General features: G+C 43.8%; 1 protein-coding gene across 2 annotated transcripts in view; it reads left to right on the plus strand.

The window, feature by feature from the left end:
• ACBD4 (acyl-CoA binding domain containing 4) overlaps window positions 1-16,032 on the plus strand; it is a 30,023-nt gene that overhangs the window by 11,611 nt on the left and 2,380 nt on the right. For both annotated transcript variants that reach the window (XM_069952725.1, XM_069952726.1), the window contains exons 2-10: window positions 4,681-4,940; window positions 5,791-5,911; window positions 6,743-6,827; window positions 10,801-10,921; window positions 11,983-12,141; window positions 12,372-12,469; window positions 12,702-12,831; window positions 13,822-14,018; window positions 14,991-15,041. In XM_069952725.1, coding sequence (XP_069808826.1) covers window positions 4,859-4,940; window positions 5,791-5,911; window positions 6,743-6,827; window positions 10,801-10,921; window positions 11,983-12,141; window positions 12,372-12,469; window positions 12,702-12,831; window positions 13,822-14,018; window positions 14,991-15,041 — 1,044 coding nt within the window. In that variant the 5' untranslated portion in view covers window positions 4,681-4,858. The remainder of the gene's footprint in view (window positions 1-4,680; window positions 4,941-5,790; window positions 5,912-6,742; window positions 6,828-10,800; window positions 10,922-11,982; window positions 12,142-12,371; window positions 12,470-12,701; window positions 12,832-13,821; window positions 14,019-14,990; window positions 15,042-16,032) is intronic.

A 16,032-nucleotide genomic window follows, 5' to 3' on the forward strand; every position in this document is an offset into this window, starting at 1 on the left:
ACACTTTTTTACTTTTTTTTTTACATACACTAGAAGCCCCCCTGGGGGGCTTGTATATACACAGCAATGATCTCTCATAGAGATCATTGCTGTGTATATACACAGCAAAGATCCATGAGATCGGTCATAGATTGCTATGGCCTGCTGCAGGCCATAGCAATCTATTGCCGAGCCGGGATCAGCGTCATTCCGACGCTGAGGCCCGGCACGGGCAGAAGAACGGATCTCCCCCCCGTGATCGCATCGCGGGGGGGAGATCCGACCCACTAGACACCAGGGACGTGATGTCTGAAGCCCTTCAATGCAGCTGTCAGGTTTGACAGCTGCATTGAAGTGCTTAATTAGCCGGCGCGGCAACGGGACCCGCGCCGACTAACAGAGGCACTGCCCGGCTGCACGTGTCAGCCGGGATCAGCGCCGTTCAGAGCGGCGCCATGACGTATTAGATACGTCATGGGTCGCTAAGGGGTTAAGGTAGACATGTTGTTCACAGAGTTTTAAGGCAAATGGGAGTGAGATAGGCCGGTAGCTGGACAAGGAGGCTGGGTCAGGGGTGGCTATTTGAGAATGGGTGTGATGGTTGTATGTTTATATGAAGAAGGAAAGATGCCAGTGGTTAGTGATTTATATCTTTAGCAATGTGCCTGAATGACCCTTTATTTCATACAGTCTGTTAGTACTTATAAATAACCTAGACAACAAGCTGTCACAAAAAAAGGGAGGAAACGAGCAGGATATCAGGAGAAGGAGACAAGTTAGCTTAATGAATGTATCTGCAAAAATATTTAACTTGGTGAGTCCTACAAGCATAGCTATATTAGGTGAGATGGGAATACCCCTTTCATCTTCCCATTGATGACTGGTCTCCAACCTATGGCTCTTCAGCTTCAGCTGTTTTAAAACTATAACTCGAGAATTCTAGGGGTTTCCGAGTAAAACAAATTACTGATCAGTCATAGACTTTAGATGGAAATTGATGAATCCTGCTGACAATGTGATGTCTATGGGGCAAACGTTCAAAAGAAAAGGGGTAGCTAAGCGGCTTCATGGCACCTTGAACGATGACCATCTCTTATGACATGACATTCAGGTTCTCCTGACATTATCGTTCCGCTAATAAGAGAATCATATATTATGCCCATGGCCGTCATAAGTGTCTGCAGCCGGCGACATTCCCTCGGGCATCTTATGTGCTCCCGGCTTTTCTCTGCTGAGAAGGAAACTTGTTTGATTGACATAGAAAAAAAGAAAACTGACAGCAGAAAAAGCCACACGTTTCTCTATTCTGCTATTATATTGTATCCTTTTACTATTATCTTAGGATAGGTAGATATAGGTTTATCCCTGGCAGGTTTACATTGACCTACTGTAGGTTTACCTACCACATCTGCTGTAAGTTTATTTCAGGTATCTACTACTCTTTAAGTAAAGTAATATTTTCTCATGTTGCTTCTAATCTTTCCCCCTGACTAATCTCAGATTGTGCCCACTTCTAGTCTTTCTTAAAATATATTTCTCTCCTGAACCTTCTTCCCTCCTATATTATATTTAATATTTTCACCATTTTTGCTTAAACTCTACAAGTCACATCCAAAAAACTTTTGATCAATGGGGCTCTGGATGCTGCTAAAGTGTTTATATCAGTACTGAGAACTGTATATTTGTCATCAGGACTGTAAAGTCTGAGCTAGTTTTGGACTCACGCCCAACCTGAGGATAGGAGAGGTGCTGGAAGTAAGCGGCCATGTCTGTGTGAGCCCGGATAACCCCTTAAAGCGAATGTACCATCAGGAACAATCGATTTAAGCTCTGCACATATATAGAACGGCACCAGGGTGAGGAAGCAGGTGCCGCAATCCTTTTTTTGAACTGCATATGGCACCATTTTATTGACCGGGCTGAAGCACTGGAGGCAGGCTGGCCCACCCCCAGTGGGAGGAACCCCCCCCACCTCACACTGGGGGTGGGGCGGTCCCCAGAAATAGAATGGCACCGTATGCGGGATTGGGACGCCGTTCAAAAAAAGGACTGTGGCACTGGCTTCCTTGCGCCAACACCGTTCTATACATATGCACAATGTACCTGATGGTACATTCGCTTTAAGTATGTTCACACTGAGGAATAGGTGAGACATTTCTGCTTGAAATTTCCTCTTCTTCAGCTGTGGTGGAATAGGCGCGGAATTCGAGCGCAAAGAGGAAATTCAAAGCCCCCAATGGGATTTCTCTAGCGGAATCCACCCAAAGAATTGACATGTCAATTCTTTGGACGGCAAGTGGATCCGCAGTAGAACATTCCATGCGTAAATTTCGCTGTGTACACAACAGAGAGGAAATCCCATTGAACACAATGGGACATTGCTCTGTGCATATTTTATGGGCGAAATTTCAAGCGAAATGAAAGCGAAACCCTAAAGATGGATTGTATATGCAGCTCTAGAGCGTAGTATCGGCTGCAATTAGGAAGTAGTATTAGGAATTCTCTATTTCAGAAAGCCTATTGTCATGTACCCTATTAGGTAGTTATTGGTTAATGGAGGGTAAGGTGATCTTCTCAGGATCCTCATTTCAGCCAGAGTAGAGTGGCTACAAAGATCGTCTCTTGCTCTGGAGGACCTGTCCTGTTCTAAATTACACAGATAAACCATTGGTTTTAATAGGTGTAATGCTTTATTTCCCCTGTGGTGGTGCTGCAGGGAAACTACACAGTTCTCCCTTTTAATTACAACAGATTACTATGGGTCCCAACAAGAGGACACCAGGCAATCCTACTATTGCCCAGGGACCCTTCTAATAGTAGGTATTGGCTATTAGTCCATGAAGGGAATAGTAGTTTTGCAGCAGCCACAAGTTGGGGAGCACGGCCCTAGAACATACTGTATGGGCAGAGCTTGCCCTCTTATTTATTGCATTCACTGTCTCTTTTTACTAGTATTGCTGCAGAAGGCCATTCTCCTATCATGTATCAGTATATAGCTTGTTTTCCAGCGTGTGTTCCCTAGGTAGTCACCTCTGTAGTAAACACATCTCCTCGCTCCTGAGAATAAAAACCACTAGGGTGGAGGTCTTTATATACCTACTGATATCACTCTGCTCTCCTGTCTATGGAATCCTGGAGACTGCATGTTATACCCATTATATCTGTCATATGTACAGTGGTACCTTGGTTTAAGAGTAACTTGGATTAAGAACGTTTTGCAAGAAGAGCTCACAGTTTTTCAACATTGTAACTTTGTTTAAGCATTGCTTTGGTTTAAGAGCTCCCTGTACTGGGTGGGAGGGGGAGTGGGGGAGGGGCAGTGTCTGAATAGTGGGGTCTACAGCCCTGTACTCCGACCCAGGAAGTCTCACTCACCTTCCATATCATGGTAGATCCACTTCAGGCTGAGGCTTACATCAGGGGACAGGACTGTGGAGGTAATCTCTTCATAGCTGTAACCCCTGCATTTATGTGCCCACATCTGCCCTGCTCATTCCTCCCTGCAGTCTCTGTCAGCCCTTGTGCTTCCCATCCTCTCCATTCCTGCTATAATGTGCCTGCACTTACACTCAGCTAAACACACTGCTGCTATAATGTGCCTGCACTCACACTCAGCCATACACACTGCTGCTATAATGTGTCTGCACTCACACTCAGCTGTAAGTTTCTGTCACTGTCCTCCTGCACAGATCTATGATTCTCACTTCCTGATTGGTCCATGCTTAACACACACCCCTTCCCCATTGTGATCATGTGACCACACAGACCTCTGGCAGCAGCCCTGCTTCTCTATCCTAGCCTATTGTACTACACTACTGCATTATGGGGATCTGCAGTTTCATCCTGTATCTACAAACTGCTGCTGTTTTTTTATTCTTATGCCCTTACTATACGTTATACTCCACATGCTGCTTGGCTATACTCTACAGTAACTTTTAATAGGACATATCCAGCTTTCTAAATGTTTGTTATCATTATTTTTGGGGTGTGGAACCATTTTCTACATTTCCTTGATTCCTTGATGGGAAAATTTGCTTTGGTATAAGAGTGGATTTGGATTACAATCACGGTCCCGGAACGAATTATGCTCGTAATCCAAGGCACCACTGTATATATCTGTTTCTGTATATCAGCCTGGTAATAATATGACCCTGGGTTGAATGTTCACGATTGCGGCTGGTTCTGGTCTTTATCTGTGTATATGTTTATGGGACAAGTAAGGAGCTAAGAAATATATATATTTTTCCTTTAAATAATGTTGGTTTAGTTGTCACTGTGCAAGCCTGAAAATGAAAAAATATGTTAAACATATGGAAACGTTAGGCCATGCATTTCCGAATGTTTCTCTTTAACTGTATACTTTTGAGGAAGGTCAAACGTATGCTTATTGGTACATCCTGCTATGCTTTTCAAAGAGGTTCTCATGCATTGGAGCTTATATGCTTGATGTATTACAAAATCGGGCCCTTTTAAAGGGGTTGTCCAGTTTTAGAAAAACATGGCTGCTTTCTTGCACAAACAGCACCACCCCATCCTTAGGTTGTATGCGGTATTGCAACTCATCCACTTCAATAACGTTAAGTTGCAATACAACACATAACCTGTGGACAGGTGTGGTGCTCTAAGAGAAATTGGCACTAGTTACAGTCTTCAGGTGTTACTTGACAGTAATAATAATCCCTGTGATTTTGTGTCTTGCAGGCCCTGGTGTATACAGTCAGCAGAGGCAGATCAGAGTTCACCTGTTATCAGGGCATCGTACAGGCGACCGGTGCCACGGCGGTAGCTGGCAGCCAGTTCTTTCGCTCTGTGAACGAGGCCGAGCTCAGAAGCTTTCTACGCTGCAGCCTGGGATTGTGCAGAGCTGCATAGTGCACACATGGGGACGGATCAAGATGAAACTGGATATCAGAGGCAATTCAATGCAGCCGTATCTGTTATCCAGAGCTTACCTAAAAATGGTAGGTAACCCTGCATGGTCTAATGCAATGTTCTCCTATGCAACTACTGTCTCTATTCCACCATGCTTTATATACTATAGCAATATAAATATTCTCCTGGGCCCCTATACCTGCAGACCCCAGAGGGGAGAGAGAGAGAACAATGCACAGGAATCAATCATTGAAATAGTGTTCCTACAGTAAACATTTAGTGCAGGATCATAACATTCTTACAGTATATATAGATTCAGTGCATGACATCCTCAGATACGATGGCTCCTGAAGTCAGGCAGTGGTACCAGGTGTAGCCTTTGCCTCTGGAGATTCAAGATATCTTGGTAATTGGCACAGCTGCCATTCTTCCCTTGTGCGGCGTCCATTATTCTGACAGAGCCTGACACTGTGTCCTGGTTTTCACTTATCCAAGCTACTTTGACAATTATAGCTCACAGACAGGTCATGTTGATAGAAGTCCTGTGAGTAATTGCGGTATAGACAAAGATATTATGTCCTTGAGTCACTGTTCTTAAAGTGGCTGGTCATATGGGAAATAATGTTGTTTGGGACCCCTATGTCTTGGCCAAGAGGGTCTCCTCTGTCCTGTATTACAGACACAGCCCATTGATTTGAGTTGACACTGTAATACTTAGTTAAACCTGTGGTGACGTTGCAGAGAAACGTCCAGGTTTATCCACAGATGAAAGCTGATCGCTGTGAGATTATAAAAAGTGTAGAATTCCTTTAAAGGTGATCTTGTGTAATAATAGGGATGTTTAAAGACCGCCATTTGTTAATATTACCCAGTTAATTGTATACAGTATATGTTTTATGAATATACGAATGATTCTGTCTTATATTTTGGTGTCTCTAGGTGCTTATCGGCCGTCTTATGAGGAAATGCTCAGATTCTACAGCTACTACAAACAGGCTACAGTGGGACCCTGCAACATTGCCCGTCCTGGTTTCTGGGATCCTATTGGCAAATATAAGTGGTATGAACATATTCAGAGACAATATGAATATCATAAAGCAGGGATAGGGGACCGTCAGGACTTGTAAAACCACAATTCGCTATAGCTTTGGCTGTCCAGGGATGATGGAAAATGTAGTTTTACAACAGCTGGAGGGCCAAAGGTTCCCCATCTGTATCATGGTTGGGGGGGGGGTCGTGCTTAAAAGACCCCTAGGAGGCAATAGGTATCAGTGACTTCTGCTTTGGAAAACCCAGCCCGCCTGCCAGGGGCCCACCATATCAGGGGGCCTGGTGGACAGCTCCTGCAACGCACTGGGCCCCCTGAGCCGGAGCCGCCATCATTTGCAGCACCCGGTAGCCGAGCTGGCCTTTCAGGGACTGCAAATGTCTCTTTAACTGCAAGCACTCCTGACAATGCAGTGCTGGGATGACATTGGCTCCCCTCTCTGCAAATCACTCCTATGGGCACAGGCAGCACTGTTCCTCTGTGGCGCATGAGTGATGTGGTGGGCAGAGGGCCCAAAGTTTACTATGGGGCTCAGCCATTTTTAGTTACACCCCTGCCTGCTTGATCTCCGAAAAGGTTGTTATGATGATACAACCCCTTTAAAAACTGACTATATGTTCTTGTACTGACCATAGTTTTGGTAAATATATGCAAAATGCCTCAGATGCAGAAGTGAAACTGTATCCTGTATTCTGTATCCTGTTTGCTACTTGCGATCACATGACCAGCTCCTTTTCTTATGTATATTGTAAGAGAGTAAAATTTTTGCTATTGGATCGAGATGCATTGGGATCCATTTTTATACCACAATGAGGTTTACATTATGGTGGTGTGTTTTTGCAGGGATGCCTGGAGCAAGCTTGGCGCTATGACGCAAGAAGACGCCATGTGCGCCTATATCAGACAGATGAAAATGGTTGCACAAAAGGTATAAAACAATGTGATGTCTTTATAGCATTGAAGTCAGGGGAAATTGACAAATAAGAGGAATTGATAATCGTGGGGAAGCTAAGTAGTTAATAAGCTTCAGCAAGTCAATGAATCTTAAAGAACTTGTACAGGCTTTGAAAAACATGGCCGCTTTCTTCCAGAAACTGCACCACTCTTGTCCCCAGTTTGGGTGGGGTTTTTCATCTCAGTTCCACTGGAGTGAATGTAGCTGAATTGCAATACCGCACACAACGTGAGGATAGGGGGTGGCACTGTGTTTGCAAGGAAATAGCTTTGCTTTTTCTAATCCTGAATAACCCCTTTAAGGCTCCAACACACGTTAAAAAAACTTTTCCAAACTTGCAGGTTACCCTCTCCTCTTTTCATTCACAACATATGAATGCTCATCCATCCTGAGTGTGCATGTGTATGGAAGAATCCGGAAAGATAGCTGTCGGCCAGACAAGAGTGTCTTGTTTTCTGTATGCTGATACAGAGCTAGGGCCCTTAGCTGAATCTGTCCAGGGTAATGGTAAACCTGGCTACAACTCTACAGCTTGGTGATTAGTTGGGAAATCAGTTTACACAACACATTTCCATTATGTATTGAGTGCTTTGCCAAATATATTGCTAGCGTAGACATTTGACTTGCCTATACTTGTATGCCTGACTTACATGCCCTCATACCATATTTGAGAATACTGAGCTAAAGCAGTATGCCCATCTCAGCATGTTCCAATAGACAAAAACAACAGGCATATGCCTTTAAAGTACAGGCTGTGTATATGAAACAGGTTTATTTCAAATCCTTATAAAGGGTGTGTTCACACGTACAGGATCCGCAGCAGATTTGAAGTTGTAGATTAAAAGCAAATTAAATCTGGGCCATCAAATCCGCTGCGGATCTGCTGCAGATCCTGTACGTGTGATTGCACCCTAAAACTACATGCTTCGAGGTCTATGGCTCTTCATCAGGTTTCAGGGTAATAATAACTAGTGATGAGAAAACATGCCGATGTTCGGATCGCATCCCGATCACGAACATAAAAAAGAATGATTGTGATCGGTTCGTGTTTGCTGAACATTCACGAACATTTAACGAATGTACAGTAAGGGTGCCTTCACACACACCGGATTTGCAGCAGATTTGATGCTGTGTTAAGTTATTTAGATCAAATCAGCTGAGTATCTGCTGCGGATCTGCAGCAGAAAATCCACTGCGATACGGTGTGTGTGAAGCTACCCTAAGGCTGGGTTCACACTACGTATACACTCACCGGCCACTTTATTAGGTACACCATGCTCGTAACGGGTTGGACCCCCTTTTGCCTTCAGAACTGCCTCAATTCTTCGTGGCATAGATACAACAAGGTGCTGGAAGCATTCCTCAGAGATTTTGGTCAATATTGACATGATGGCATCACACAGTTGCCGCAGATTTGTCGGCTGCACATCTATAATGCGAATCTCCAGTTCCACCACATCCCAAAGATGCTCTATTGGATTGAGATCCGGTGACTATGGAGGCCATTTGAGTACAGTGAACTCATTGTCATGTTCAAGAAACCAGTCTGAGATGATTCTAGCTTTATGACATGACGCATTATCCTGCTGAAAGTAGCCATCAGATGTTGGGTACATTGTGGTCATAAAGGGATGGACATGGTCAGCAACAATACTCAGGTAGGCTGTGGTGTTGCAATGATGCTCAATTGTTACCAAGGGGCCCAAAGAGTGCCAAGAAAATATTCCCCACACCATGACACCACCACCACCAGCCTGAACCGTTGATACAATGCAGGATGGATCCATGCTTTCATGTTGTTGACGCCAAATTCTGACCCTACCATCCGAATGTCGCAGCAGAAATCGAGACTCATCAGAACAGGCAACGTTTTTCCAATCTTCTACTGTCCAATTTCGATGAGCTTGTGCAAATTGTAGCCTCAGTTTCCTGTTCTTAGCTAAAAGGAGTAGCACCCGGTGTGGTCTTCTGCTGCTGTAGCCCATCTGCCTCAAAGTTCGACGTACTGTGCGTTCAGAGATGCTCTTCTGCCTACCTTGGTTGTAACGGTTGGCTATTTGAGTCACTGTTGCCTTTCTATCAGCTCGAACCAGTCTGCCCATTCTCCTCTGACCTCTGGCATCAACAAGGCATTTATGCCCACAGAACTGCCGCTCACTGGATGTTTTTTCTTTTTCGGACTATTCTCTGTAAACCCTAGAGATGGTTGTGCGTGAAAATCCCAGTAGATCAGCAGTTTCTGAAATACTCAGACCAGCCCTTCTGGCACCGACAACCATGCCACGTTCAAAGGCACTCAAATCACCTTTCTTCCCCATACTGATGCTCGGTTTGAACTGCAGGAGATTGTCTTGACCGTGTCTACATGCCTAAATGCACTGAGTTGCCGCCATGTGATTGGCTGATTAGAAAGTGGTAACGTGCAGTTGGACAGGTGTACCTAATAAAGTGGCTGGTGAGTGTATTTCAGTCAGTATTGTGGTCCTCATATTTCAACCAAAACCAGGAGTGGATTAAAAACACAGAAAAGATCTGTTCACACAATGTTGAAATTGAGTGGATGGCCGCCATTTAATGGCAAATATTTGCTGGTATTTTAAAACAACGGCTGTTATATTGAAATAATGGCCGTTATTTACTGTTATATGGCAGCCATCCACTCAATTTCAACATTGTGTGAACAGAGCCTTTCTGTGTTTTTAATCCACTCTTAATCCACAATCCATTGGTTGCAATATGAGGACCACAATACTGACTGAAATATACGTAGTGTGAACCCAGCCTAAAAGTGTATGTTTTAGTCTACACACATGCGTACAGATTACCAGGTGCAAAGCGTAAATTGAGCAGTTGCGCACATTGCTAGATAAACGTTAGCATGTTCAAATATGTTCAAAAATGATTGTTCTAACCATTCCAGTCATTGAACAAACTGTTCGTGATCGGCGAACACAAACAGTTAGCATCATGTTCTTACGAACAATTACGAACATGTTCGCTCATCACTGACAATAACAATAAAGCGTTCACCGTTTAGCGTTCCTGAGGCATAGACCTCGAAACGTTTAGTTTTATAAGGATTTGATATAAAACTGTTTCATTTATATATATAAGGCTTGCGCTTAAAGAGGTACTCCGGGCTGGGGTTGTTCTTAGTGTATGGCTGAGGAAGGGGTGGATATAGAGGCCGCCGGTCACCTACCTCCCCGGTTCCAGCACCGGGTACCGGATGGCGCCTCCACATTCTCCCGTCTAGCTGCCGCTTCCTGGTCTAAGCTGCGGCTTGAGACGTTCAGCCATTCAGCGGCAGCCGGACGGGGGAACCGGGGAGGTAAGTGACCGGCAGCGTCTATATCCACCCCTTCCCCGGTAATGCACTAAAAATAACCCCAGCCCGGAGTATCTTTTTAAAGGGGAACTATCAGCAAGTTAAACAGATCTAGTTAGACCTGCTGATATGTCCCTACTGCACAGGAGATGTCGAGGAGGAAGGCGGGTCCCAACATTCATTCTCAGGACAATTTTGACCCCAATCCCAGGATCTGTAGGGGTCCTGGCTGTTAGACCTCTACTGCCCCCCCCCCCCCTTTAATAGATGACATACAGATTTAGGAGTCTCACCTATTAGTGAAGGCTCGCTACAAAGAGCGTTCTTTTGTCTTGGAGGACACAACATGTCCATGCATTACATGGATGACCCATTGATTTTAGGAGGGGGTGTCATCATTCTTTTTCATTTTCCCTGTTGTGGTGCCGCAGGAAAACTAAACACTTGCTGCCAGGTTCCCCACAGATCCCAGTAGCAGGACACACCCTGTCATCAGCTTCATGTCCAGGGACGCTACTAACAACAAGGAATCAACCAAAGTGGTTGTTCCCTTTAGATATTTGAGTCTAAAATGTATTTAGTTATGATAAAAGCCATAAGCCTTGTATTTTGTATCAGATTATAGACACATTCCCTCTGGAGGAGACATCGCCTGAGATGTTTGAGCCTTTCCGCCCCCTGTATGATGTCATCCCTGATATGCCACGCCCCCCAGACTCCTTTTTTAGGACCAGCACTGGTAGGTGGACCTTCCTCTACTATAGAACCTCACACATTTCTCTGTCAACTTACTTTTTACGTCTATTACCCTTTATGCTATAGAGGGTGGCAATCTGTGCACTTGCCAATGGCCCCCAAGGTAAGCTCCTTCTGATATTTGGCAGTAAATAGTGGTATTATTTGGGAATTATGTTCGCTCTTCAAGGGATTTTTATTTGACCACTATATGTTAGTATTATTTGGCTGTATATGGCAGTATTATCTTGGCTGTGTATGATTGTATTATGTGGGCTGTATATGGCAGTATTATTTTGGCTTTGTATGATGGTATTATGTGGGCTGTATATGGCAGTATTATCCTGGCTGTGTATGATGGTATTATGTGGGCTATATATGGCAGTTTGTTTATGTAGTCCTATGTGGTAATATTACCTTGCATGGTGTCATGCATTCTGAACTTTGAGAAAAGCTGTGTAAGATGGGAAGCAGATGCTTAAAAGCCCGATTTTTATAAAACCTTCCGTGTCTTTATGCAGACTAAATCATAGAGTTCTGATGAGTATGTGTATACGCAGAATAATAGCAGCATTGGTAAAGCAATACTTTATGTGTAGGGCACAAGGGGTAAAGGTTAAAGATCTGTTAGAGAAGGGAATAGACTGTAGCCTGGTCAAAGTTTATCTCATCACTGGAGAATTTCTATTATCCCAAAGAAAGAAGATTGCATAGCTGTAAATGCTCCTTATAAACACACACCGGTGCATAAATAATCATACACATCAATTTCAGACTGCCATATATCATATATCTACCAGTGTATATTTGAAACAATGGATCTGTAACCTGCCCAAACATAGCCCAGTGCAGTGGCATAGCTGAGGGTAGCAACCGCAACTAGGTCCCTATGGGAAACAGGAACTAGATGTTGCTATACAAATGTATTGTGTACAGATTTTATGTACTATGCCATATTACCAATTTACCATGTATCCACGATATGCCTCAGGCCCTGTGATACTCTTGCCCTTTTGTTGTTGCTGTTTGATGTCTTCTCTGCTTCGATGTCTATAAATTTTACAGGTGCTGAGCCCTCTGAGGATACGACGGAGCATGCCATACCGGAGGAAAGTGAAGAAATGGGGGACCAGGAGTCTGGAGACAAAAGTGACTATGCAGCCGAAATTGAGACGGGTGCACTCTCAGTGGAGAAAGAGCCAGAACAAAGAAGAGATCCTTTAGGTCTGTGTGTATTCTGCTCTGATGTACAGATCAAATAGGAACTATTCATGGTAATGGGAAGTCTGCTCTAGATACCAGCAGATGTTATACAGTGTAGGGACACTTTATACTAAATGCAGATCTACTGCCTGGATTAGAACAACCTGTAACTCCAAAGCTGTTACCAAACTACAACTCCCATCATGTCATCATGGTATATATTTAATTGTTTACCATGTATTTTTATATAGGTGAGGCAACTCACCCAGTGCAAACTGGGCAGCGGCTGCAGAGCTGGGGGTCTGAGAATGACTATTCTGACACTGTGGAGCAGCTCGGGTCTGACCAGGTGAGACTCTCCTGTGATAAAGCTTCACAATCCTGTCCAACCTGTGAATTCATTTATGTAATTTACGTTAGAAAACCATTCCTCCAAAAGCAGTGCCCCACCTGGACACATGCTACCGGTACTGTTACAACTGTGCTTCAGTGGTGCAATGCTGCAATAGCAAAGACAACCCAGTGGATAGGCATGGCGCTGTTTCAGTCCTGTACAACCACTGTAATGCTTTTGCTTATAGGAATGCGAAGATAATGGCTCTAGGATCTATCCACACTTATTTCAACCATCTGATGTTACACGCAAAAAGGCCAAAATTAGGTCAAGAAGGAAAAGTTCAGAAAGACGTAAGGATGATGACTACGAATCAGGTACAGATGAGAGTAACTGTGTGACAAAATGATTTTAAGTGATTGTAAGTGATCTGTATGTAATGCTAGGGAAAAAAACTAACAAAAAATTACCTTGTGATAATGGCTATTTATGGTCCAAATTTTTAACAAGGAATGACTCCTTTAGTGACTTGAGGCCGTAATACAGATGCAAAAATAAAACCACATTCTGCTCATCTGAAACTGGACTTAGGCTGAGCTGCCAACTATCAGTGTTTGGGTGAGTTCACACTAAATTCAGCGGAATCCCACCTGCCTCAGTGTCAAACAGCGACTCTATGGGAGGACTTGCGCACCTCCGCTCTCCCCTTAAAGAATTGACAATAGAGTCTTCGTTTGACACTGAAGCAGACTGGATTCCACCAAATTTACTCAGTGTGAACTGGCCCGTACTAAGGGTATTTGACAGGAGCGCAGCTAGTATTCATGGGGCCCCATGGCATGAAACTGTACGGGGACCCCCTTCGATGCACTTAATCACATGACCTGGTGGCCAATGCAGTCCCGCAGCATCCCATTCTCCTAGACCGTAAGTGACATCTGGAAACTGAACGACTGGATACTGTACTGGCTGCCGAATCATGTGAGTATGTGCATGGGGGGGGCTCTTGTGGCTGGAGATGCAATACTGTTTCCGGCCACAAGAGGCACTGGCAAGGCAGGGAGCTCTGCCAGCGGGTGCTGCAAGCCGTAGACACCATGGAGGCAGACCACATTTTGCCGGGTGGGGGGATTTAGCCATGCTTGATGTTTGGTAGCATAGGATAAGGGTAATTGCACCTATAATGTCTCACAGTGCTGTTCAGTTAGATGTAAGGAGAGATGGCTGGCTGGAAGAGGTAATCATGATGCTGCTTTGCGGACTAAGTGATTTGCCTCTGTTAAGGGGTTTGGAACTGTAAATCAGATTTTAAGAATAGCTTATGCAGGATTATATGGCTTTTCAGCAAGTATTGTATCTCCATAAAGGTCCTGGCTCATCTAGTGATGCCTGGCTGGGAAGTCGCAATGAAGAAGCCAGTGGAGACCCAGCAAGTGGATTACAGACCAGATGCCAGAATGCCCCGCACCAGTTGAGCCCTCAGATAAAAGCCACTGTGGAGGCTCTGCAAGCATCAATCCAGGGTCTCTGTCAGCGGCTAGAAGTCCTGGAGAGAACTTTACAGGTTATGATCCGTATCAGTTAACGTCATGATATAAATAACGTGACCTTAATGTGTACCTCTAGAGATGTTGTAGAGACACGTCAAAAGTTTTAGTCGGTCTGATTATTCGTTCCCCACCGGCCACTAAAATTGAGTGGGGAGAGAAGCATGTAGCTGAACGCTCCCCCTCCACTCTCTGTATACAGACAGACTCTAAAGGCCATTAGAATGCCTGAGCCACATGGTAAGCAAATGCTGATCTGACAAATCACTGCTTGCATACCAAACCTATTACATAGCACAATAATCGTGCGACCAGGGCTGCACAGACATTGCTAGTGACCATCGATTGTTACACAGGACTGCGATCAGCTGACAAGAGAGCAGACCCTGATCACTGTCTGTATTACACTGGGAGACATCTGCGTGATTTGGCAGCTAATCTCTCTATATAATACGGCCGTTAGACTTAAATTGGAAGTGCATCTTGGTCATGTGACACAAAGCCTGGTTATTCCAGCTCATCCTAGCAGTTTATTAGGGCCTGAACACTCACCAACCAATCATAACTATGACATGTCAAAAGTTTTTTTTTTTTTTTTTAAAGCGACAGTGCCCATTTAAATAAGTTACAACAATGCAAAGTGTTGGTTCACTCCTAATCATATTGTAAATACATATATACGGTATATACATTGCAATAGCAGGTTAGGGTAACTGCGATACAAAACTAAGCTTGTGTTTGGTTTTGCATGCACCTCTATGGGGCTAAGTTGCAATACCATATACAACCTGATGGAAAGAGTTGCTGTGACTTACAAAGCTTGCTGAGACTTTTCGTTTACAACATTTATAATATTTGCCTTTCTGTCATGTCTCTCATGGCTCCATTACTCGTGTAATAATCACTGGGCAGATCTGTTCAGATAAGCTTTAGGTTTCTGGTTGTCATTTACCATTCATACTAAACAAAGATCCTTTCTTCTCTCGCAGGATCAGCGGCAGTACATAGAGGGGCAGGCACAGAGATCACATAAAGTGCCGGTATGTCACTAATCAGAGAGTGTTGATGAATCTGGGCCATGAATAAATACTGTAGTCATACAGCGAGACAACTACAGCTCTGTTCACACACTAACACTTGTCACAGCATTCTGTTGGATCTGTTGTATAATTCTTACCAACAGCGCCCAGCAGACCCATTGACTTGTAATCAAGTCTATTGGTTTTATGTACTGTATACAACACATACACCAACATGGCTCTGCACTGTATACTACACATATATACACATGGCTCTGCACTGTATACTACCCATATATACTCATGGCTCTGTACTGTATGCTACACGTATACACATGTGGCTCTGTACAGTATGCTACACCTATATACACGTGGCTCTGCACTGTATACTACATGTATATATACTGTACACATGGCTTTGTACTATATGCTAAACCTATACACACAACTCTGTACTGCATATTACACATGGCTCTGTACTGTATATAACACACACACAGCTCTGTACTGTATATTACACAAACAAACATGGCTCTGTACTGTATATTACACAAACACACATGGCTCTGTACTGTATATTACACAAACACACATGGCTCTGTACTGTATATTACACAAACACACATGGCTCTGTGCTGTATATTACACAAACACACATGGCTCTGTGCTGTATATTACACAAACACACATGGCTCTGTACTGTATATTACACAAAATTATGGCTCTGTACTGTATATTACACAAACACACATGGCTCTGTACTGTATATTACAAATACATAGCTCTGTACTGTATATTACACATACACAAACAGCTCTTTTCTGTATATTACAAATACGCAGCTCTGTACTGTATGCTACACATACACACACAGCTCTGTACAGTATATTACACAAACATGGCTCTGTGCTGTATATTACACAAATACACACATGGCTTTGTACTGTGTGCTACACATACACATGGCTCTGTACTGTGTACTACACACATACAAACTTAGCTCTGCGCTATA

The sequence above is a fragment of the Dendropsophus ebraccatus genome, chromosome 14, assembly GCF_027789765.1.
Source record: "Dendropsophus ebraccatus isolate aDenEbr1 chromosome 14, aDenEbr1.pat, whole genome shotgun sequence".
Classification (NCBI taxonomy): domain Eukaryota; kingdom Metazoa; phylum Chordata; class Amphibia; order Anura; family Hylidae; genus Dendropsophus; species Dendropsophus ebraccatus.